Here is a 26,291-nt window from a genome sequence, read left to right on the forward strand (position 1 = left end):
CATAGCTACCAAGATTTTGAAACAGTTGGGGAAGGTTTAGTTAGTGTTTAAGACAAAGTAATTAAAAAGCAAACAATACATTAAGTAAATTTCAGTTAAGATGTAAAAGATGAAAAACAACAACAAAGCCCTGCTCTGCATTTCAACTACGTTTACTTGATCTGTGATTACAGACATCTCATCTGCTCCTTTCAAAAACCAACAGCATGGGAACTGTCCCAGATCTTAATTGAATAATCACTACTGACGTATTCACCACAGGAAATAACAGCCTAAATGAAAGGGAAAACCCAGGAGAAGAAAAAAACACATTTTCCGGAAAGGTTCCTTAGAATAGCTGTCTGTGTGCATATACATGGAGTCTGAAATAGGCAAATTTCTTGGTTTTGTATGATGGCTCTCCTCTACATTCAGCAGCATGTCAGCTTCTATTAACCAGACACAGAGGTTAAGGGTTTAGTAGTAAACTTCAAATGCAGTTCTCACAGTTTCCCTGTGTAAAAAAAATAGGTGCTTTCTTCTTCTTTTTATTGAAGCATCATTCATCTTGCCAGGCTTTAAACTACGTGCTTGTGGCTGAACCCACAATGGTTTAAGCAGTTAGCCTCCTATGAGGTAAAATAAGTCAATGGTGACAACAGTGAGAGGCAACCATTTATTTTTATCATTTCTCCTTTCAAAGACAGAAAGCATCAGCATGCTATGAATTTGACTTTTTATAAACATAAAATAAGCCTGCAAGCCAGCCCGAAGTTTCTCCTTCCACAACATTTTAGCGGGGACATTTCAGTCTGGAGTCACTCTGTTCAGAATCTATTATGCTCAGTGAAGATCTGCAGGTCCCATCAAAACGTTTGGCGGATCTTATGCACAGACAGATTGTGTCTGTTGTAAAACATATTGACAGTGGAATAACTTTAAAGGACAAACAGTTAAGAGCGATTACAGCATTTTACAAGCATACGTCACATCATTTGTTACTCTGATTAGTTGTAGGATTTTCTAATTGTGTGCAGAGGTATTTCTTTCTTGCATGAGCGGCTGAAACCATATTGTCTACGGCTAAAACGCCCCATAACGAAATTCCAATGACATTGATTCAAATTCTGAGAAGAACTGAGTCCTGCTATTCCAGGATTATATAACACAGCATTTTATAACTTTAACAATTTTATTTGTATTTAGGATGTTCAAATATTTTAGCCCTGCGAAAGACTGGCAACCTTAGCCTTTAGAAGACAAGCGGTTATTACAGATAATGAATGAATGAATGAATTAAATATTTTAAGTAAAATTTGGACAATGGAAACTCCAGTGTATGATGCTGCACGGTCACTCTTTCTATTGGAGTTGTAATAATTGCACTCATGACTCCCACTGACTCATCAGTTGTGAAGCATGACACAGCATTAACTGCCTGTAAAGAAGAAATGATGTTGCAATCTTGATGAAAACCCGCAGAAAACGCCAGGCTTTCGTCATGCTCAGCCGAGCCGACACTACACCACTCAGACCCAATAAAGCTGCAGCTCAGATGGGACCCGTCACACCCGTCAAAATATGGTGTCATTAGGGATTTAGAGAAAAGAGACAGGATGCACATCCAGACATACTTTATGTCTGGATTTAAACTAAAAGATCACTCTCTTATGGTAGTATGTTGTTCAGACAATAATTATGAGCAGCTAAGTCGTAAAACATTTACGGTTTGAATCATCTTAATTTATTATTATGGGATCTCGGTTAACAAAATAAACAACAAGAGTGTTGGTGAACTGCAGACAACATGATACGATCTTCACCATCAGTTACAGACTAATGACAAGATGTTTACTCTTTTTTGCTCCAAGCATTTAAACAACATACTACAACGCCACACAGATAGCTGTTTCCAAAATCTGTGTGACAGATCAAGGGAGCAGTGACGTACACTATAATTAATTTCAAACATATACTGTACATAAAAACATCTGAATTTGCTCGGGTGTGGTGCTGCAGCTCCTAAGTGACAAAATGGTAGAAATTGACACATTTTTTGATCTGATTATTTTTGTCAACAATGTTTTTTACAACTGTGTTAAACTGAAGTTTTTCTAGTTGTACTTTTTAAAGTATTATTATTATTTAAGCCTTTATTATAAAGAATCAATGCAGAATACTTAAAAATAGCCTGATAGCAACTCTGTATTTCTGCCTCGGTCATCCATGCCTCTCCATGCACCCCAGACTGAGAACAACTGCTCTACAGTGGTTTCACAAAGTTAGCTTCCTGCAGTCTGCACATGACGTGGAACATGGACTAAAAATGAAGGATAAAAAAGTGGTGCATGTTGTTTTTTTGTTTTTTTACAAAATGTAAGCTCATATCTGTAACTAATGCTCAGTTGTGATGTGGACTCTAAGCTTTAACAAACACCCATTAGGAGAGAATCCAGTTTTCACATTTAAGGGATTAGTGGATTAACATGTATTTGACTTAGTGCTTATATTCTCCCAGGCCTGAGCAACGTGACAGATATGTCCAATCACAATTTACCTATGTATTTTCTTTGCTTCAGGTCAGCTTAAGCCAGGTCTTACGTGTGGGGAGGAATTTTGTCAAGTAAAGCAGCAAAACACAAAGAAATGTACACCAAAATCACAAACATCTAAAAAAAAAAAAAAAAAAAAGTTTCAAGGGCAAAGAAAAATGTGCAAAAGAAATTTCTATCTTTCAGCCGCAGCTTCAGATCCAGCCAGATGTGCTTCAGTCCTGAAAGCATTCCCTTTTTAGCAGATATGAAATTGTTTATAAATTTGATACCAGTGTAATGTTAAGGCTCTCAACCGAACTTCATGAGCATACTGTAGTTAACTGCATACCAGCTGTAACCTCATGATGACAATTCAGAGATGCAGCACAACACTGTGGGTGTATCCACGACGGTCAGAGGTTTAGTTCTAGATCATCTTGTGCCCAAATACAATGTTAGTTGTAGCAACACACTTTCTCTGGAGCTTCCATAGTAAACAGAACTGTGAAACCATGTGCCACTTATTAATTTAATTAATTATATTATGATATATTTCAGTGCTGCTACTGTGATTCTGAGAACTTATTAGATCATTCTAATCTAGAACCAAACTATGGTATGTAGTTAGCACTTTTGAGGTAATTGAGCTACTGGAAATTAGTATTTCCATATTCAACTTTTTACTAGATAAATGCTGATCAATATTCTGAATACAAGATTTTACATTCATAATGGTTTTACATTGTTGTATTGCTATTTTTACTAAAATAAGAGAAGACTTCATTGATCTCCAAGTGGCCATTTATGTGATACAACAGCAGGGCAAGACACTGCAACAGTGTACATGAGTGTCATGAATACTGACAACTCCAATAGGAGTATTGGTCTTGACCAAAACCAATACTGCACAGAAAAACATGATGAATTAGTAAAATATTTGAGACATACATACAAAGTTCAAAGACCTGAACACACCTTTCCCCACTCTACCTATTGTATTACATTGTAATTAATTCAAAATATAAACAGGTAGAAGGTAAAGCGTTGATAGCTGGTGATAATCAAGAGGCAGATTTCGGCCAGTCGAATAAATCAGTTTATCTTTAGGTGCATTAAATGAGGTTACAGTTAATAATAGTTTGAACCACTTCTTTTGAAAGTTAGTTTAAATACCACTGAATAACTTTTAGCTTGATTCTAAATAAAATGCTGGTCTCCACATTTCAGTGGTGGGACTACCTTTTTCTTTGCAATTGAATTACTGGCTGTATCTTTTTTTTTTTTTTTTAAAAACTCATTGGGGCCTTTTAGGTGCAGTGGGATGATAACTCTTAGCGCTGTCTGTAAATGAAAGACTGAAAACTGCTCAAGCACACAAGCAGATTTTTTGCTGAGGCAGAACCACGAAGGGTGTGGAAGGCGGAGGAGGAGGAGGAGGAGGTGGCAGTGGTTAGCCCTCAGTAGATCTATATTAAGGAAGGCCGAAAGTTTACGACACTGAGGTTTGAATGAAAAGCTTAATGCAGTTGTCCATAAGGTATCTTAAATTTTGTTATGAAGAGAGAAAGGTCAGGAAAGCTGAGAGAAGATGAAACCACCGTCTGTCTCTCACTAGGGAAGGGAGGTTGTTTTGCCGCAGGAAAACAAATCCAAAACAAAAGAAAACGTCGTAAAAGAAAGCTGGTTATACTAATTCAATGTCCACTTCACTTTACTTCAATGGGCTCTGAAGCTGACATTTTTGATTAACTTTTTTTCCCACAACTACAACTAAAGACAAGACAACGGAGCAACACATTAGATCAATGGAAACTCAGCTACACATATAGAAGATATGCTGTGCGTTGACATATAGAATAAATGTAAAAAAAAAAAACAGGCTCAGACTTTCACTTAGGTGAACCAGCTGCCTTCTAGGCTGGATGGTCAATTAGTGGTTCTTCTTGTCGGTGTATCATAGAACGATTCGAGAGGGCTTTTCTGAGAATAGCAAATTGGGTGAGCACTGAATGTTTTTTTCTGTCTGCTGGTACAGTATAAGTGGAGTTAGTCAAGCTCTTGGTTGCAGTGGAGAGGCGGGAGCTGAACAAATGCTAAATGGCTTGTTTCTATATTGTGCTTTTCTACCTATTGGTACTCAAAGTGCTTTAAAATCACAGTGTGACATTTACCCACTCGTACACACAAGCACATAAGCATTCGTGTACACAATATGTGTGTGTGCTTGTGTGAGCGAGTGGGTAGATGTGTCTGTGACTGTAAAGCACTTTGAGTACCAATAGGTAGAAAAGCGCTATATAAAAACAAGGCCATTTACATACACACACCACAGCCATACACTGTGAGCAACTCGATGTTTATTGTCTTACTCAAGGCACTTCGGGATGTGGTCCATGTGCAGGGGATCGAACCGCTATCCCTCTGGTTGTGGACAACCCCACTATACCTACTGAGAAACAAAGTTTGGTAGGGTTTCTATGGAGTGTAATTTGCCAAATTGTAGTGGTGTTTATGCTGTGTTCTGCAGTTCTCTGCTCTGTTCTGCTGTGTTCTGCGGTGTTCTGCTGTGTTCTGCTGTGTTCTGCGGTGTTCTGCGGTGGTCTGCGGATTTGTTCACGGTAAGACAGAGGGTAAGAAGCTGCTGCTGCCGACACAAAGCTGCTGTGAGCCCCCAGAGCAAAGGAGGCTGAATCAGAGCTTTCAACAGCACATCGAGATCTGTCGCAGCGTATGTCTGATGAGGAGTCCTCAGGGAGAGGGCTGCTGCTACCACGGCTGACTGACTGCACTGTCTAATACTAGAAACTCTGAATGAATAAAATGTTTGGGAGTGTTTACGTTTTTGGCAGTTCAAGAGTGGTTAATCACAGAGTGAGTTTATCTTTCGTAATGACCAGCACCTTGTTGTGTTACAAGTCATCACACACACACAGAAATCAAGCATTGCCTCCTGTATGTCAGACTTCTATTATGTATACACGCATTGTATGTAATAGTGAAAATGTTCAAACCTGCACCACTTGCTAAATAAATTAAAGCAATTTTAGACTAAATATTTCGGATGACTGAGGCAAACTATTGATTCATCATACATCTAGTTTGTTTATTTTATGGCTTTAACTTTTTGACAGGCTCCCCTTTTTATCACATTAAAAATCATCTCAAAGCATGAAAACCGTTATCCAGGCTTCAGTTGTGCCTCAGCCAGAGGTAATGTATTAGTAATAGCATCGACAGGCTGGGAGAGGCCTGGATTTTGCTGCTAAAAGAAGAACCGTCGGTCCCCTTGAGGACATCAAATACGGTGCTTCTCCTCTGACTTCCCATCACTGATTTTTCCATGGTTTCACCCTTTTTCTGCTTAGTTATAGAGGATTAGTAGAAATCATAAGCCACGTAATGATTCAAATGCTGCTTTTGAGTGTGTGCCACTACTGTCTGTACAACTTCCACAAATCAGTTTAAGAAAATATTAATCTGTTGTTTGTTCCACACGTACAATGATAGTATATACGTCTTATTGTCACTGATGCTAGTGAAGGCCTCACAGGAGAGCAAACTAGACATAGGGTCAAAACTGGACTACTGGACAAAGCAGGACGAGAGACACACACGCGCGCAGAGATGATGAATGCCAGTAGTAACAAACACAAAGCAAAGTACCGATGCCACTACACCAATGTAGTTCAATGAAAAATTGTGTCCAGCTTTTCCCTGCTTCTACCAGACATACAGTTGGTAAATAGGTGATGTGATGTATGTTACACCAAATGGAAGAAGGATTGGACTTTGAATTTCGTTACTCCAAAAGAGTGAAAAAGCTCTGTGACTACAGGATGAAGGGTAAATATCTGGCTTGAATCTTAGATATGGTCACCATGGAAACGTCTGGTTAAGCTTAAAGCAGAAAATATTAATAAGCCAGGATGTATTACTTCCAGCTTACTGTATTTCCAGGAGGTGTCTCTGAATGTTACCAAAAGGTTGTCTGTCCACAAGAAGACATCATGGAAGACAGAGTGAACTAGGATTATAACGTTGTCTGCTCTGAGTCTTTTATGTTTTATCTGTTGGGTAAGACACAGTACTTATCTTTAAACCCCAACTTCAATCCAGTCTTGTAGAACTGAAGAAGTTACACAGATGAGTAGTGAAAAGTCTTCAAGAAACTCTACAAGTCCAGTTGCCCTAGTTTCCTTCTTTTTGGGGGGGATTTATCTTTCTAATTATCTCCACTAGCTGTAAAACTTACAACATCGCACTTTTCAAACTAACAATTCTGGGGATTCTCTGATGTTGACATCCCACAGAGTTCACAACATGTACCATATCAATATATCTTCAAAAGCTTTGCATCTGCACCAGAAATAGGAATCCTGAACTGATATCATTGTCCGCTGATAGCTGTTAAGTGACGTCACTTACAGAATATAGAATACATCATATACAGTATATACAGTAGGTTCAACAAAGGCTGGACTTTACTGGTGGCCGATTATTTCACGTTTTAGCAAATTTTACAGTTTTTTTAAATTTTTTTTGAAGAGTGGTTTCTGTTGCTGCATTCATGTGTTCGACCATAAATACACACTTTCGTTAAATGGTCCTCTTACGAGGGAAAGCACAGACTCTGAGGTAGTAGTTAAAAACAGACTTTGAAGAGAGTTCTGAGAACTACAGTCATTCTCAGTTCCCGCAGGGCAGACACCATGAAAGGGATGTATATACTCCAACAGTTATTTTAACTATGAAGAAGCATTTGTTGTGGTCCCATTCTGTCACTTCTGCGAGTTCTGCTTCTAGATACAAAAATCAACCTCACATTAATGTTAAAATTCAGATACCAAATCCATTCAGCTTTAATCACTGTAAGAGAAGTTTTTTTCTTCCTAATCAAAGATGTTGATCAACCTTTTCTAGTTCCACTCACAAACAATTCAGTTAGGACAAAAGAGAACACGGGACATAGAATAACAATGTTTTCAGTAGATGACAAAGCTACTTCACTTCCTTCTGCAGTGTCTCACATTATCTCACTGGCTATCACTAGTTAAACCTGGCATTCATGTGGATGTTACTTTGATTGAAGTGTTTATTTTGTATATGCAAACCAAAATAAAAAAGAAGGCAAAACATTTAAACATAGAAATACATATTCGAAAAGGATTGAGAAGAAGAATAACTTATAAGACATGTAGCACCCACCTAGACCAGACCAGACACCCCCACCCCATAGCAATGACACTCCTTGATGGCAGCAGCCATCCCCAGCAGGATGCAGCCTGACACACACACACACACACACACAAAAATGGTTTAGGAACAACTAAAAAAAAAACCATGAAGAACAGCACAAGGTGTTGACCTGGCCTCCAAATTCACTAGATCCAAAACTGATTAAGTATCTGTGGGATGATCCACAGAGGCCCCTCCCCTCAAAGCCCCCCACTAACAACATTCTGTTCCCAGACACCACAGGACACCCTCAGAAGGCCCATGTCCATTCTCTGATGAGTCACAACTGATTTGGAGGCACAAGGGAGACCTACACAATATTAGGAAGATGGTCATAATGTTATGCCTGATTGGTGTATACAACAGAATTAAATAAAATGGGGTATGAGCCACAATAAGTCTCGTTATCACCAAATAAATAAGTATGGTAAACAATACAAGCAATCCTGTATCTAAAAAGGTATTTTGTGATCAATCAGATATTTTGGCCCCTAACGAAATTATCTCCATTTATTGTTTTGATCAATACCAGTATCGTCTCTGCTGCCATGATAATGATATTGCTGTCCAGAGACGGATTTAATCTTTTTAATGACAAACCTGGATCAATACAATTTAAGAAAAACTTGCTGCGTCATTTGCAGTTGTCAGAGAAAACAATAATTTATGGAGAAGTTGAGTCAATGGCCTGACACGCTCTACTGACTAGAAGTGGTAGTAGTGAGTAACACGCACGTCAACTCGCGTCAACGCACTCAAAAAAATGCTATTTTACTGTAACAAGCAGTACTGTAGTTGTGTTGGCCAAAATCATTGTAGAAAGTCAAACACAGCAAACTAATCATTTTCACAGTCTGCAAAATAAAATAAAAACAGCACCAAAAACAATGCCTGAAATGATCATTATCAGGCAAACTAGTATACGGCTGTGCAACCTAACCTAAACATGCATAACATCTGTATGATTTTATCCACACAGGTCACATACTGATTGCAAGATCACAGTTACATAAGATATATAGAGCATATTGGACACCTAAATCCAAACCTGTTATTCTCTCCCATGAAATGTTTCAAAATGTGGAGTTAGATTACATCATCGTCGTGACTCTACCTTTCAGAAGACAACGGACCTGGAGAAAATAAGATGCCCTCTGAATAATTCCGTGAGTATACTGGAAATCAAGCCAGCGACACAAACGCCGGTGTTGATTAAGAGGTAAGACAGGCTGCACTGACCTCATCTAGACTAATAGTCTGGATGCAGAACCCCTGAACATGATTTAGCATGGTTCACAAGGCCTCCAGAATAATGAGTAACTAACTGGAGACTACCTTTTAGACTGAAATCATATCGCCACATTCCACAGATACCAAAGACCCCTGTAGTCTCAGTGAAGTTGGAAATTAACACCGGTGACCATGAAAAGGCTTAGAAATTTGAAACAGCGGCAGGTATCACAGAGGCATACATACGACCATATGCATAAATGGCCATAATTTGACTCCATCCTCCACACTGTTTTCACCCTTAAACCTTGATCAATGACTTTGCGACTGCCACAAATGCTTAGTTTGACCCACTCAGGTTTTCAGTAGAGCTGTAACTAGAAATTACTTTGAGAAATTATTGCAAGAAATTATTGCAAGAAATTATTGCAACGTTACCGTGTGAAATTAAGAAGCAACAGTTTCAGAAATTAAATATTAAAAGAAGTCACAGTTCACAAACGGTTGCTGGAATTTAGATGGCAACAGTTGCCTAGCAGCAGTCTTTGAAAACGTAGGGCTGATGTTACTACTTAAATGTCAAACATTTTGTTGACACCACTTCCCATGTGATAAGTTCAATGAGAAGGCAGCCATAGTACATGATCAGTTGTTGTAGTTCTAGTTTCCGATGTTACACCTTGAATCTTACGAGCACTGTAGAAGGGGTAGGTTGCAGCAGGAGAAGTAGAAAATACATTTGTGCCTGGTTCTCTGTCCCATGGTTGCAAACTTGTTCAGTCGCTGTCTCAGGTTGCACTCCAGGCAGTAGAATCACAATATGTCTCAAAGAAAAGTCTTGAGTTACTAAAACACAGCTCTTTTCTCTTCTGACAATGACAGCCTGTACAGAATTGCAGCATTTCTTGTCTCGTTAAAAATAAATTTGTGCAAATGGAAAAATGCTAACTGGGTCACAGTGTGCCAGTGATGCAGCATGGAGGAAGAAAGTTTATGTGATGCAAAAAAAAATTTTAAAAAAAAGTTTGGTGAGGAGGACTAATAATGAGGTAACTTATCTTTAGGAGACTCCAATTATAGAACGTCTCCCACTGGAATAATTACACCTCTTGGCAATACATGAACTTGCAGTTGTAATCTTACCCTGTGTTTCTCAGGTGTCTTATGTTAAGTAGGTTAGGTTTGTTTGCAGACTGGACTTACTGAAATGTGACGCTCTATACCACACAAACACCATTGTTTAATTCATGTAAAGAAGTAGCTTAAAGGTGACAGGTACAAATGTAAAAAAAAAAACAGGGTTGTACAGACTGTAGAACTATATGAGCTAATTAATGACTGCATGGTGGTCATTCATTAGATGATAGTGACAATGATTCTACACTTAAAATTATCAAAGATACATGTAATTTTAGAAATTTGCAAAATTCCTAGAATTAAATTAGAATTACTTTTTTAATACTAAAAAAAAATATATGAATCACAAGCTGGTCACCAAGTGATGACCGAATACATTACCCTGATGAGCACCGATGACTGTCAAATGAAGAATGAAAAACGGAACTGAACTTTTCTGACTATTTTTGTAGTAACTTCAGTCATTTACCGGAAAGGAAAAAGACGCCTGCTCACTACAGGTCGTGGAGGTCATTGTCGCACAGTGACTAATGAAACAGCTTGATGGACACTAATAAATAATTCATTTTCAAATATGCTGGTCATACTAATGCTTGGGGACGTTATCCTACGTGACAGTAAACTGCAAAGCTTTGGGTGTAGTTCATTGTAAACTAATGAAAACAAATATATTCTAAAATAAAGGTCCTGCGCTTCATCTTCCTTCAGGAAGTTTCAGATTGTGGTATGGGCTGACGGACTTAATAGGCTTTAAGACAACAACGCCTGCATACATTACCGTGATGTATATTGCAGAGGAACCCTAAATTAAGATAGTCTGGCTTTTATTGAGTCTGTATTGTTCTTAATGGTCCATTTGTTATCATTGGGTTATAATATTTCACTGTATGAACAGACCTCATTTAAACCCCATGTGCTGAGCTGTTTCATAGCGTTAAACTGCAGTGTGAGATCCTGTTGCTCTCATTCATACTTGCCCCTGAAACTTTGCGAACTTTCCTCTCCCGTTGCTAACGAGCACTCACCGTCTCTAAGGTGCTGTTGCCGGGCAGAGCGTTCTCGGACAGCGCGAGCCCACTTCTCCGCCTCGTCCAGGTTGGCGCGCGGGTCCTGGAGCGCGACGAGCCGAAAGCACTGCTCCACTCTCTGTCTTGAGACCCCGGAACTCGTCCAGCGCCGTTTGAGCGGGTAGAAGTAGACCGCCAAGTAAGCCGCCGGGTCCGCATCGTCATCTTCCCGGTACGCCCGGCAGCCGAGGCAATCCTTCAGATTGAGCACCACCTTGTTCCGCCTGACAGGTGCAGATACGAGCCTCTGGACGATGAGGTCCCTCTCGGTCAAATTCACGGAACACCGGACTTTTCGGTTGCCGGTGAGTGTAAATTCCCCGTACAGCGTAACCGGGCTGAGGTCCGGTTCAAAGTTCCTCTGATCCATCCTGAGGGAATGCGGGGCGGGAGGGTCCAGGACGCGGGGGGTCCGGGATACAGCCGCAGCCTCACGGTCACATAGCTCGTCGCCGGAATGATGCGGGCAAAGTGGAGGGACTGCGACTGACAGTGCTGATCTGGTAGGACACTTGTCAAGAGGAACGAAAGCATAATCCACATCCGGGTTCCTTTCAAAATAAGAGCCAATCTAACTGCCTTTGAAGGTGTTCTCGCTACCTTTTTAGGTAACAGATTTTTTAGGGAAATAGGACGGTATATGATCCAGTGTAACTTGGCCAATAAACCTTTCACAAAATATAACTGGAAAAATAAAAAGGGCAATTTAATATTTTAAATGTGAGGAAAATACCAAAAAAACATGTAACAGGATATGTTATATAAAACCCACTGCCTGTTGTGTTATTTTTGTTGTGTTACTTTAATAGTTGTAGACATATTCTGCCATTTAAATCCACCAAAATGACGCTAAACTGAGTGACCAAGCGATTGGTATCAACAGGTCATGGCAGTATTGACTTGTTACTGACCCTGAGGTCAAAAACAGTCTGCTGGGCATCTTCTATACAGCAAATACGTTTTTATCATGTTAGTCAATATTCTGGTTTTGAGCTGCGTGCACCATGACAAAAATCTTAATTCATTTAGCACTAATTAGTTGATGTACAGTTCACCTGAGCTTTCAGGGACGCTGGAGTTTGTGCTTGATGGTACATTATTGTGGTTGCAAGCAATTGTCTTATTTATTGCCTTATTTAGAATTTTATCTTATTATTTAGTTTGCCGATTATTTTTTTAATGTATTTATTTATGGGGTATTTTTTAATGTATTGATAGATAACCAGGAACTGTGAGTCTTAATGGACTCCCAGACTGTTCCCTATTGATGAACCACGTGTTTTTGTAACCACAGATTTACTCCACGTATATCACCATTCATTGTTAATGCCATTATGAACGTCTATTCATGATTTTTTAGTTCTAAGTTAATTTGTATTGTTTTACTGTTAGTTTTGCTGACTTGTTGAACTTTGCTGCCCCCTAGTGGTACGTAAAGGGAAAGACCGCAGTGTAAAATGACTGGAACGTGTACTGTATGTATTATTTATAAGAGAATGGAGGCTTCTTTATGAAGACTTACACAGCTTGCGAGGTCATTAGGTAAACTATTAACAACTAATACATTCTAATATGACAGCCCTGCACTAAATTCTCCTTTATCACTGTTATAATGTTATTTGTTTGGTGAAACAGCATAAGAAAGGTGGTCATTTAACTGCATGATCCTATGGTGCCTTTAAACTAAAGTGTTTCTGTTATTTAGCCTCTTATTTAGACTAAAATGGGTTTGTCAAGATAAACTAAACATGTGTCGGTACAATACAATTCAGTATAATACAATAGTACAACAAACCAGAGCCTACAAAAGACATTTGTTTTTTGAAACAGATGTTGAATACCATAACCTTCATGAAGCTAAGATGTAGTGCAGGACTGATATATCTCACTGCTCTACAACTTGGACTATTACGAGCCTTTAGAAGATGATGTGTTCTTATACATCACACGACAAGTGATTAAAATTATTTCCAGTCTGACCAGCTTTAACTTGAAAGTGTTGCTCAATTTGGTCATTTATCGACAATAAATCAAAACTGTATGACTACTTTTTTGCATTTTATTTCTTTTAGTCTTTATTTTTGTCAGTGCAGAACTTCTTTTCCATGGTGATATTGCTGCTTTAAAATATGCATGGATGTTTTTAACACCCCTGCTACCATAGCACCATACCATATGGTTCAAATGAAATGCTATATATTGTGCAACACAGTGTCTGTATCCACTGTGCATGCATATACTGAATTTATTTAAAAGCGACATACTATAATGTACACGAGGAAGGTGTGATGTAGTATAGTGATTATACTGATTATAATCTATGATAACAATAACAATACTTCAGAACCAGACCAGCCTCCGGGGGGGACTGTAAGGTGGAGTTCAGACACAGGTCAGAACATCAGGTCTGTCAAAAACTGTTTGAGTTGGAATGGTCTCCTAACTACTATTCTATTACAAATCACTGCTTTTAAAAAACAGCTTAGAAAATGATTAAAAATAAATCAAACTGGTGAACATGTAGGAAGTCTGATCAGCACTTTTAACCTCTTTTATTCATTGTACTGAAATGTTATTTATTGCTTTTATATAGTTATGCATATGCTATGTTATTATGTTTGTTTCTCAGTGTTTGAGGACAACGGATGGAAATTAGCTTTTTACATAACATCATGTATTGTTCCAAGTATTCATTCATTTGCACTGCCCTCACCGGATAAACATTCAGTCATTCATTCTTCTGTGTTCACAACTCTTTTTAACAATGCATGTAAGAAATCGAGTGCTTAAAAATAAATCAGCCAAAACATGTTTTCCAATTCAAATCAACATTACTGAGATCGGGACACGTTTTTGCATAAAAAAAAAAAATGGATCAAACATTAAACACACACATTTTGTTTATTCTCCTTTTCAGCATTTAACATCAGTAGCCTTTTCTTATTTTAACTTTTAAAGTCATTCTTCCCTTTCAGTCCTTGTTCATTTATTCATTCATCTTCTGTAACTGCTTAGTCCTGTTAAGGGTCACGGTGTCTGTTGGAGCCTATCCCAGCTGTCATCGGGCGAGAGGCGGGGTACACCTTGGACAGGTCTCCAGTCTATCGCAGCCTTTCAGTCCTTATGTTTGCTCAATTAAAATTAAATTTTCACACTTCCTAATATTGTGTAGTTCTCCCTTGTGCCTCCAAAACAGTTGTGACTCATCAGAGAATAGACATGGGCCTTCTGAGGGTGTCCTTTGGTGTCTGGCAACAGAACGTTGTTAATGGGGGCCTTTGGGTTTCCCCTATTATTAAGGGGAGTGGCCCGTGTAGCTGGAGTCTACGTAACATCCACATGGGTGCTAGGACCAAAATTTCACCAGCAGGACATTGCATTGTAATGAGATGATCAATGTTATTCACATTGCTTGTGAAGGTGGTTTTAATGTTGTGGCTGATCAACTCATGTAGTTAACCAACAGATGGCAGTGTTGATCAGAGAAAAAAGGCAGCTGGTCATCGTCACTCTCCAAAGCGACTCCAACAAAACTAGAATTATAGTCTAAAAACTAAGGATGATTTTCTTGATTATTTTGTGTGTTGTCATGCACATTATAGAGGGAAGCCCTGCACTTTCTACCACAAAATGCAACATCTTGCACTTAGTAAGGTTTGTTTGCAGTGAGCACTCATATGGAAATCCTATCTTTAGTAAAGGATTACTATCTAGTACAATCAATCTGCACTACAGACGTGGTGTATACTGCTATCTACACCATTATAAATCCATCACTGGCAACATAAGCTATCTTCATCACTGCAAGAGTGATGTGTTTGAGAAAATGATAAAGAAGTTTGTCTCACTTCTCCTTCAAATCAAAGTCATTCTTTGCCCCAGGTGCTGGCATATGATCCACAGAGAGGAGAAGAGGAGGAGAAGCGGAGGAGGAGAAGGAAGAAGAGGTAAGCATATATGCAGATGGGAATTAGTGGTCCCAGTAAACACCTGGAGCCAGAGGGGAGATGAAATAATCTTATTCTCTTATTCACATGCTAGTCATGTGCCGCTAAAATGCTTTTCATCCACTTCACACCAGTAGATAGGTAGGCATCACCTCGATCCCTGCTTTGCCCGTGAATGCAGTTTTTCAGGGTTTACTTCGAGCATATTATGTAATTTGCTGCAACGGGAGAAAACGCCTCAGAAAAACGCGTGTGAGATCATTACTCACACTATGGGCCTCACAACAAAAGAGGCCTTTCACTCCAAACTGCAGGGTAGATGCTGATTTCCTAAAAGCTATTGATTGAAAATGGCACAGCTGAGGAGCGGGAGACGAGCCATGAATGGAGACAGTGGATTCTCACTTCCACCGTCCTCCAGCTGTGAGCTCTATTGCCTGCCTGGTATAGAAGTGGGGGAAGAGGGCCGCCCCTGCATATGGTGTTTTTCTTTGGATTTCACAGACAGTGCTGCCATTCCTTCAAGAGCTTGAGAGGTTTCATATCAAAAGGCTGTTGAAAACAACCACAATTTTCACAGTGTACTTTTTTTTTTTCCCACACGTGTACCGGTGCACACTAATTGCCCACAACTGGCAATCCTCGCCATCTGGTTTCATCTCCTGAGCATGAGACCATTGACACAAACTTAATAAGTGATAGGCAGCCATTATCTGTTGTTAAGGCAACTCTGTGCAGATGTCAACTCAGGGCATATCAATACAGTTGATACATTAACCTCATTATTGCTTATATAAATCACTAAGCCTGCTTCTGCCCTACAGTATCACTACCACACACACACACACACACGCACACACACACACACACACACTGTCAGATATCTGAGTGGGAGGAGGGAATGTCATATACCTCAAAATTCAGTTAGCATTGGCATCCGACATGACAGATTCCCCATCTGGGTCGCTTAGCACTGAGGTCTCGCAGAAAGGTTTCGCCTGTCTGCCTGACTCTCCTTCGGTTACTCCTCAATTCTGCTCTGTTTCTTCAGATGCCCACCCTCCATTTTGTCAAGGCGCTGCCACAGTTATGCAAGACTTACGAATACCTGCCTCTCGCTAGCAAACAATGAAACATTTCCAGCTCTGAAATGGTGAGGTTTAATGGCGACAACCATGATAAATGTGCCTCCATGCAAGTTTATTATTTCAAACTAATAAAGCTGTCAATGCCAGGCTGCTTCATGGAGAATCAGCTCTGTGGTGTATTGAACTGCATAATAATAATAATAATGCCTAAAACAAAGACAACCAGACTTTTCTCAAGGACCTTTCACCTCTCATCTAAGTGGCTTCTTCAGTTCTAAATGTAAGTTTAGGTTTTTATTAGGAACATTGAGGGTTGTCTGTGTTATAGTTTAGTGGGGGGTTTTTTAATACTCCACACAGAAAGCACAGCAGTAGTAGCTGATACGTCCGTACGACCCAAAGTGGCTTACAGACAGACACCGCCGTCCCCTGTTGCATAGCTACAAAGTGCTATCATTACTGCAACAGGACAGGTACAATCCTGTTCTAAATTTTCCAAAACTGTGCAATGAACTTTCGCCACCTTTGAGCCACTGCTTGGCAGCTCTGAAAGATAATTCACTGCAGAATTTGTGGGAACCCATCAGCCTACAATAAGGGGTTATTGTCATTCTCAATTAATATGCAGATTTTTGTTAAACTCATTCCAATTAAATCTTCTATAAAAAAAACACTAACAATCACCGTGGCCTTTACAGAACCCTGAGCCTGAAACTGATCAGTCACATGGTCTTTAAAACATCAAATAACAGTGAGAATCTTAATTCTTAATATTGTCCAGTCAACAGGAAACTCAAATATATTCAGTTTGATGGCATAGAAGACTGTTTATTCCTGCTGGCTCAGATGATTTGTTGGTATTTTTCAAAAATATGACTAAAATCATTTATTAATTTGCTAAATCATTGCTTATTAGTGTCTCAACTCATGTAAAAAGTATAGTAAACTATTTCACCAAATGCTTTAATGTGCTTATTTTTTATTCCTGAGTCTTTGGTGTCATTTAGTGGGGATCTTTCTTCTCAGAGGTTTGTTTGACAGCAGATTTGATTCATCTCAGTCTCAGCTCCCACCCAGCAGCCACGGGCCATCCACAGAGCTGAGTCACACTCACTGAACTGAAGTTATGCCAAGAGGAACAGACAGGAGGGAAAGCCCAGGCCTCTCCGTCTGCAGCGAGGGGAATCACTCCTCATTACATGTGGACGTGGTTTATTGGGTCACCTCCATTCTCGCGGCCTGGTTGCTGCACGATGTTTGTGGGGGGAGTCTGAACAGAGGCAGCTGGATTAGATGCTAGATGCCATGAGCACTGATATGTGTCACGGGGGTGAGATGCAGTCTTGCAAAAGAACCAAACTGCCTGACTTCATTAGAGAGAGTCCATGTAACTCTTGAGATGCAATGAATATCATGGCCAGTGGGCTTCACTGACATGTCCTGGGTGAGAGTTTGCTGAGATGCAGCGATGTGTGTTGTGGATGGTGTAATGTGATGCCAGGCGAGAGCCAAATCTTCAGATGAAAGCGTAAGTCTGGGCATTTCTGATCTTACTGTGGACTCACTTGCCACTTCATTAGGTACACTAGTGATAACAAAATTAATCTAATAAAAGAGTCATGCACAAAATCATGACTGTTAAAATGTTTTAGTCCATGTCGAAACAGAGTCAGAAAGAAGGTAATCAGACCGGATGATAATTTTGGAGGATGTAGTTTGTGGTTCTGTTAAACTGTACTGAATTAAACATTAAAGTGTTTCTGTTGTTTATCCTAGCCCTTTTATATTAATTAACCCCTTGACGCCGAGTGTCGCAAATTTGCGACGCACTGCTTCCGCTCAGACTGCAGCCAAAATAACGCATGTAATACTCCAATGTCGATTTTTGCACATTCAATACATACCTAAGAACCTTTTGCAAGCACTAGTTTCTCGTAGCACCAGCCATGGTTCAAAGCATAAACTATAATTAAAATTATATTACGTAAAATATGCTTAAGTATTCACCCACTTCAAGTAGATGCATCTTTGACATAGTGGCTCAAAGACAAAGTGATTTTCATTAGCATCTCTATATTACAAACAAATGTTATGTCAGTCTTCCTAGTCTTGTCCACGGTCCAGGCTTTTAATACGTGGTACAAGTTATTTATGGGTATGATTACTGCATGTCAGCCTGCTGCTGTGGTTCTCCATCATCTCATTTCCTCCAGCACAGAGTCAACCACAGGGTCAGCTTTCAGGATGCTTAGATGTGGCCTGTCAGAAGTAGCTCCTCCGTATATCGCCGCTCATTTTGTGAAGTGGCGCCCTGTCGGTACAGAGAGAGCAGAACAAACATATCACGCTGGCTGAGGGGACACCTCGCTATTCTCATAACCTCTCCAGCCCACTCAAGCCCCATGACAAAATCACAACCTATAAAACCACGGAGGAACGTATAGGGGGAGTGCGTTAGCGCGTAGGCGGCTGGATGAGAGTTTGAAGGACTGCTATTGTTGCTGGTGAGTGCTAATTGCCTCTGAGTGACATCTGAGCAGACTTTTGCTGTAACTGCAGGAGGCCGCTGCTTGCTGTCTCAACCTGCTGCTGATTACAAAACGCTTGCATCGCTGTGTGGTTTACCACCGGAGCTCATTTAGCTGCAAGAATTTTGGGCAGCAGTGAAGGGAGATGTGTTAATTAGTCAAAGAAAATACACAACAAACTACAGACTTTGCTAATCAGTCAATAAGTGGTGATCACAAGAGTGAAAAACAACAGCACCAACACAGTAGCACTTTGTATGTACTTATACTGCTTAATAATATAATGCATACTTGCAAAACATGCAATTATTCCCAGTTCCCAGATGATGATTCCTATCGACTTTCCCAGACATCCGCTGAGTTTTCCTTGAGTGCAATCATGGCTCATAGCTGTGTGTGTTTTTTCATTTTATTTATTTATTTTTTTTGGTAAAATGTACATATAATGGTTGGACATGGTTGACATTTGATACAGATGTTCATGCTCCCCAGAGGATGAATTGCTATCACTTGGTAGTTCTGATTGCCAGCATTTTAGGTGGAAATAGTGACACACATATGACCAGATGAGGCTTCACTGGAGCACTGAAAAAAACTGAAGCCAGTCAGACTTTGATATATTTCACCCAGCAACAGGCATTATGTCTTGTATCATCATGTCACTGGCTCCCTCAACGATGACTTGTGGCCTTTTGCTTCTTCCTTGTAATCTGACCACACCACAAGTCCTGTTTAAAACTTACTTCCTCAGCAGCTAAGCTACAGAACATCAAGTTTGTTTTTTATGAAACTAAATAAAATGACACAATTCCCCATAAAGGCTGTGACACAGCAAGCCGGCCATGGTCCGTTTTCCGTTTTGTGGCTCTAGTTTTGGTGGTGTGCCTCCGAACCACTGGCACAAGTCAGAGCTCTGTGGGCAGATTTTCAGCCGGTTCAGCCTGTTGAATTAAGGACCAAACGATTCGGTCGGGTAGAACAACGTTGTCAAGTCCAGCTTTCAGGACCAGAAACATGCAAAGTGACGTAGGCTTTGTTGTCAGTAATTCTTTGTGAACTTTGTGAATTAGTTTTTTTTTTTTTTTTCAAACAGACCACACATACTATACAGGTCTTTGTTTTCACAGCAGCTGTAAAATGTGAAAGCCTTGCAACGTCTAATGCATGAACCTAACTGCTTCCCCCTTGCTTTATTTTACAGCAACATGAGCACATACATTAAACAATGCCCGTAGGCTACTGCTATTCATGACAGTTACAAAAACAGGTCACATTATTGACTTGATGTCTACATGCCCTACATCTTCTTTCCGCTGCAGTCAACAGCACGGCTATAATCAGATCCTCAAGAGCCAGTGCGTTCCTTCTGTTCCTTTGATTCCTGCTGGACCTTGCTCAGGGTTTTTTTTTTTTGTAAATTTTTTATCATTTTCAAATTCTATCAGAGAGAAATATTTGTCTACAGTACAGCAGACAAGAGGGATCCGTATTAGAGTCTCCATCAGTACCTTTTCCCCCTGCATCTCTCTCTCTCTGAAGCCATTAGGAGCCATGACTCTCTCCTCCATCATTAGATTAAATCCCATGGTCTGCCAGAGTGTGCAGGAAGACCATACTCATTACCCAAGCTGCTCTACTTTAAACGAGCGCACAAAAGCCCCGCTTTCACCTAGTAATTTGAGTCGGACAGGCTGGCAGCAGACAAACAGCGAGATGTGGAAGTGCTGCTGCCACTATCTACAGATATTTGTGCCCTATCCTTGATTACACAGGGGGATTTAGAGTGCATGCTTGGCAGCGGCAACGTTCCTGGGGACATATTAGGCTCATTAGTTCCCCCGGCTTCTGTCAGTAGAGTACTACTGCTGGAGGGATTTGGTCCATAGTTGTCACAAAGACAAACAGAGACATTCCCAATAATAGAGCTCTTAATAGAGTAGATGCATAACACACGGCCATGCTCCGGTCACAGAGGCAGTTTTGGCCCCTTTTCAAAAATGACTCTGTGGCCTGTCGCTCCCTGCGGAGGGTAAATTAAATGCACGCTGGTATCCCCGGGACAACGAACAGGAAAACAGCCTTAATATCAACAAGGATCCATTCATTTGTATAATTAGGCAGGAAATAACAAGATTTCATTTGTTGGCAAGGGAAATGATGCAGCTCATAAAAAAGATGAAAAGCAGTGTTAATTGCTGAGTTCCTGTAGCCTAGAATCTAGACGCGCCCCTAGCGGCAGCAAATTACATTTGCTTCCAGGGGCAGTCTAGTTACTCTCCGTTGACTTGAGATTTCGAAAAATCCAAGATGTACCAGGCCAATCACGAGTCGGTGGGCGGGCTTAACATGATGACGACTGACCTGCGACCATAAGTTCCGTGAATTACGCGTGAATTCCCCATCCTGCTAGAACTACCAGAGCGATGGCTGCTGCTAGCGAACAACTTTCTTTCGAATCGGCTTTGGCCGCCACTCTGAAAGACTTGGAGTTAAGCTTTTCTCTGAGAAAAGAACAAGAAACTGCACTGCAGGTCGTTCTTACAAAAGAAGGATGTATTTGGAGTTTTACCAACCGGATACGGCAAAAGTTTGATCCACAGCTTAAAAATGATTAATGCAGGAGAAACTCAACCTGTAGGCGAACTCATAAAAAAAAAAAACAGGATGCAACAAGAACTATTTAATATCTATTAGGATAAGTTTTTTCCACAACACATGCAAGGAACTCTCTTTTCCGTCGCTCTGACTACGTCACCTTCTTCGTTGCTCTGATTGGTTGTAGCGCTATCCTATTGCGTGGAGAGGGAGTTTGAAAGACAACCGTTTATCCCACCCCTCCGGTTTAGCCCTGTCTATGGAGAGTGCCCAGACCCTACATTTAATGTGGGTCTGGCTCGTCAGGCTAGAGTTCCTGTACATAGGGGCTAAATCATTCCCGTATGTAATTTAGTGACGACTCAAGATACTTGAGAATCTGTGAGCAGGTCCCGTGGTATAAAAAGACAAATGCAGGCAGCTTGTTTTTGTGGCGCTGCCAGTGTTTGCGTGAGTTTCCCCTCAAATAAAGATCCAGTGTGAACATACATCACAGAAAACACTTGTTTATTTCTGGTCGTGCAGCAACGTAATGACAAAAAGTTTTGGTTTGCTTCATTGAGTCTAAACAGGTTTTTACAGCTTTTAGAACAGTTGAGTAATGAAACGCTCGGGTGTGAAATTGCTTTCCTCCCCTGAATGTCAAACAACTGCTTAGGAGAAGAAATCACCATGTTTGGGGTTGCAGCAGTCAGAAAACTGGGTTCAAACAATGCTGTCTGTCATTTCTGTTTTAGATCTGGCGCTCACGGCACACAGCCTACAAATTCCTGACATCGCTGTTTTATTTTATTTCACTGGAATAAAAGAAAAACCCTAAAACCGTCAACAAGACAAGTTCAAGACTATTTCAGGCGTGTGTTTGGGGGCAAAAGTATGAGATTTGTTTTGCTGCCAGAAAGTTTAAGAACGTCTAAATCCATCTCTACGGCTCAGCTGGTTTGACTGGAGCGAGACCTGCTGTGGCTTAAAGAAGATGGAGGACGCACTGGGCTGCTTCCACGACTGTAGTCAGGATATTTTTCCAGAGAAGCATTCTGAGGACAGAGAAGGGTTTTTAGTTTAGTTTAGATACAAACAGTATTCAAATCCACCACAGAGATATTAGTTTGCCATCTATTAATATTTATCATTTTTGGATAATGAGAAGGACTTGGATCCACTCACTAGCTGTCTTTCCATGGACCTGAGGACACCCTCCACATCTAAAACCCACCGCTGTGTGAAGGAGGAGGAGGGCAACGGGGGCAAAGGGAACAGAAGAAAGGCGACAAATGAAAAATTTCATCATTCAAAGAGATATGCTGCAAAGTGGAAGTGACTCATGCTGCTTTTGATCACAGCAGACCCAGTTCTGAGCGAACCGAGCGGTTTCACGTTTTGCTGGATAAAATATTCAACAGGCCGCAGGAGGTTCTCATCCTGACTGCACCTCAAACACACAGGCAGTAAAGCACTTGGAGCGGCAGTTGTCCACGAACCAAAGGGTTAGCAGTTCAAGACACTGAACCCCCAGTTGCTCCCAGTGCGTGGCACTGGTGTGTGAATGTGTGTGTGCTTGTGTGAGTGAATGGGTAGATGCGTCTGTGACTGTAAAGCGCTTTGAGTACCAATAGGTAGAAAAGGCTATATAAAAACAAGGCCATTTACCATTACCACTCAAATACTCTCTAAATCTAAAGTACAGTTACAGTGTGTGATGAGCTCCTAATGGTAGACACCGTATTCTGCAAAAACTAAATGTAGTCATGTGTCATTGCCTCACTGCTTTGAAGGTGCAGTTCATCTAAGAAAAGATGTCATTTATTTTCACGAAACAATGCAAGTTCTGTCATATTTTTCGTTATGTTGGAATATATTTGCAATGTTTCACAGTTTGACTGTTTGACATCATTATGGTAGGAGAAATGTAAGCTCGTTTTTGCACATAAAGGAAAAAGAATGGTCGAAGCTTGCAGCCTTAAGTACACACAGCAAGAGCGATGTGGTGATGACGGACCGTGAAATGTTACTGAAACTAACATTAACTAGCTAATCTCAACTTTGAGGTGACACTTTTAAGGGGACAGCCAATAGGAGTGACTGATCTGATTGACTGACATGACAAACACAGAGTTCGTTTATCTACATGTTCCTGTGAAACGTCATCAGCCGTTTCCCAGGTACTGTTCCAATTCTAAGTACATGTCTGACAAAGTCCAGATGCCCAGATGTGCCCCGCCAGTTTTATTGAGGATGGGTCGAGAAGTTACTTGTGTGCAATTGGGACAGCCAGGTGTCTCTGAATGCATTTCATAGCACTTGAGGACTTTTACTTCTACCTACCGTCTTACATAAAACAAAACTGTCTTTATAATGACTAGCCAGTGAACACTGATACTATTAAACCTGTTCTAAAAACTTCATCTCTACCAAAGTACCTTCGACTTACCAAACTCTGCTTTTACAACAGACACAAACGGCTCCAGGTTTACAAACCTCCAGAGTGGAACAGGTTAACTTATTAACTTTCAAGATAAATTAAAGTTTTTCACACAGCTGGGGACAGGCCTGCGCCGATGGGCTGGTTTGTCCTCTCTGTAACATTTATTGCGAGCACGGCATCATGTAGTGCTTCACAGTCGCTGTGATGTAATGCATTTGAGCTATAATGAGTTCATTAAGGAAACTAATTAATAGATTAGCATTAATTAGTCCACATTTTAGTGTAATTTTCATATTTACTCTGTCCAAAAGCATTAAAGAGACAGGGAGATCCTCTGGCTTCAGAGTTTTGACATATTGATCATGATTTTCTGTGTTCATACAAAGAACCCTGTTCCCCATGCTAAGAGGGCCGGTCAGTAAATACTGTATATAGGCAGAACACTAACAAGCTCAGATATTAATGCATGTGCTGTTTCTGAGGATGACATTTATTGATGCAGATCCAAATCAATATGAAAACACAAAATATGTGCTGCGGTAATTGTTCTTTTTTTTTTTTAAAGGACAGTACTTGTCGTTTAGAGATAAGTGACGGAGCACTGACATCGATTGATCTTCCAGATTCTTGTACACAGAATACATAATGGACTGTCTAAATGACTTTGGCAGAAAGAAAAAAAAACGCACAGCAGCTCAGGGCTCCTAGAAATTAACCAGGCGACAAAATGATCAGACCACTGTGAATAGAAACAGCCTTACTCTGTGGCTCTGTCTCTTCTCTATGCTCCAGTCTCTCACATCCCTCCACTGCTCTGGCAAACATGCATCAGTTGCTCCCCGACTGTCTCCTCTCTTAGACATGATTTCCCCTCCACACAGTTTGTCAGCGTGACCACCACCACCACCTCCTCAAAAGGCAAACCTGCAGTGTAACCCGACTCTAGGAACTGATACTCTTCTACGCGGTGCCAAACTCTGGGAGGTAACGCAGTGGAGACAGCGTTGCCGTGCTACAGTCCTATTGTCAGTAAACATCTTTAAAATCTGTATCACATTTCTCTGCAGTGTTTCCAACTAATGGAAAATGTTTCCACTGGTATTGTGCTATGAAGACAAGAGGAGGTAGAGTGATGGGATGGTGAGGCAGTATGAAACGTAATTAACCACATGTACTGTAGTTCATAAGCAGGAGTGTTCAGAGCTGTAATTCAAATATCAGAAACTGTAACAGAGTAGAATGAAACACACAATGGAAATTGTTCTCAAAAGACCAAGACCTTTAAAGTTTGTTGACCTCTGATTTGGATTCACAGCATGAGAAAACAGTATTCAGGTTTACCTGAGGTGACTTCCTGGGTGCAGTCATTTGTCAGGGTCTTGGCTTTCCACTGGGGTCGCCTCCTTCTCCTCCAAGTCTTTTGGAAAGCTGAGAAGAAGAAAAGATGGTGGTGAAGAAGACACTAGTAGTGAGGAAATCGGTGAAGAAGAGGAGATAATGAGAAGCACTTACTGAAGGTGATAAGTGATCACGGGGAGATAACTACGTATTAGCTCTGCTGGCGGGGGCAGTAATCTGAAGTTGAGAACAGGGTAATGTTTCATAGAGCACAGAGAGCTGCTGGTCAGTTTATGTTGTTTGTGTGATTTTAATCTCTGTGTTCGTTCAACAATAACTTTTAATCATTTAGATATGAATGCAGTGTTAAAATGTTTGAGTTTTAAAGTGGCTTTTGCCTGGAAAAAGAGAACAAACTGAAGCAGTTGCAGACACAAAGCATGTTAGCATGAAATATGAAATTTAGTTTTAAATTTTACTTCTTCAGTCCTTCAATGCTAAGTTTACCCTACTTTACCACAATACTTATTCTTCAGTATACGGACTAGATTACAAAGGTGGTCTCTGTTTGTCTAATGCTCAGATTAGATTAAAAGATTGAAAACTTCACGAACTATTATTGAACATGATGTTGAGGAAAGAGGCTGATGCTGGGTTTCTAGTTCTACTTTAAGGTACTAACCAATTTATGTCAGTGCAACAAAGTACTGATGCAGATTAAAATCAACCTGTGCCAAATTTCAGTGGCTTCCAGTTGTGAATCTAGGTGAGAGAGGTAAGCATATTTTAGAAGAAATCCAGACTATTTAACTACTATATCTTATTGAAGGCCAACACAAAGCGGTCACACCTACTGTGGTTACACTTCAAAACTTGATGCAGACAAAGATTACTGCAATATAAGTAATAATAATAACATAATAATAAGTGGTTGCCAGGGCAACATGTTCAACATGAGGATACAACTGGTCAAAAAAAAGTGTTTCTAAAACCTGAAGACTGTACTGGATGTGGCAGCCTAGAAGCTGCAGCAGCTGCAACTAATGTTAGCTGGCCTGCAACAAGCTTGGAAGGTGAAACTAATGTGATACACCAGCAACTTCATCAACATCTGCAGGTAATTAATGAATCATTTACTCTGATAATTTAACGTTGGAGATAACTTTTCAGTTGACATTAGTGTGTTTG

General features: G+C 40.3%; 1 protein-coding gene across 1 annotated transcript in view; it reads right to left on the reverse strand.

Moving 5' to 3' along the window:
- The window catches only part of LOC311508806 (sphingosine kinase 1-like), a gene marked incomplete at its 5' end in the record, with an annotated part of 33,086 nt that extends 21,534 nt beyond the window's left edge, over nucleotides 1–11,552 (reverse strand). Inside the window, one exon of the mRNA XM_084573781.1 lies at nucleotides 11,141–11,552. Within this exon, the coding sequence (XP_084429907.1) occupies nucleotides 11,141–11,552 (412 nt within the window). The remainder of the gene's footprint in view (nucleotides 1–11,140) is intronic.
- Between the last annotated feature and the right edge of the window lie 14,739 nt (nucleotides 11,553–26,291).

This window comes from Chelon labrosus, assembly GCF_963514085.1.
Source record: "Chelon labrosus genome assembly, chromosome: 2".
NCBI classification, from domain to species: Eukaryota; Metazoa; Chordata; class Actinopteri; order Mugiliformes; family Mugilidae; genus Chelon; species Chelon labrosus.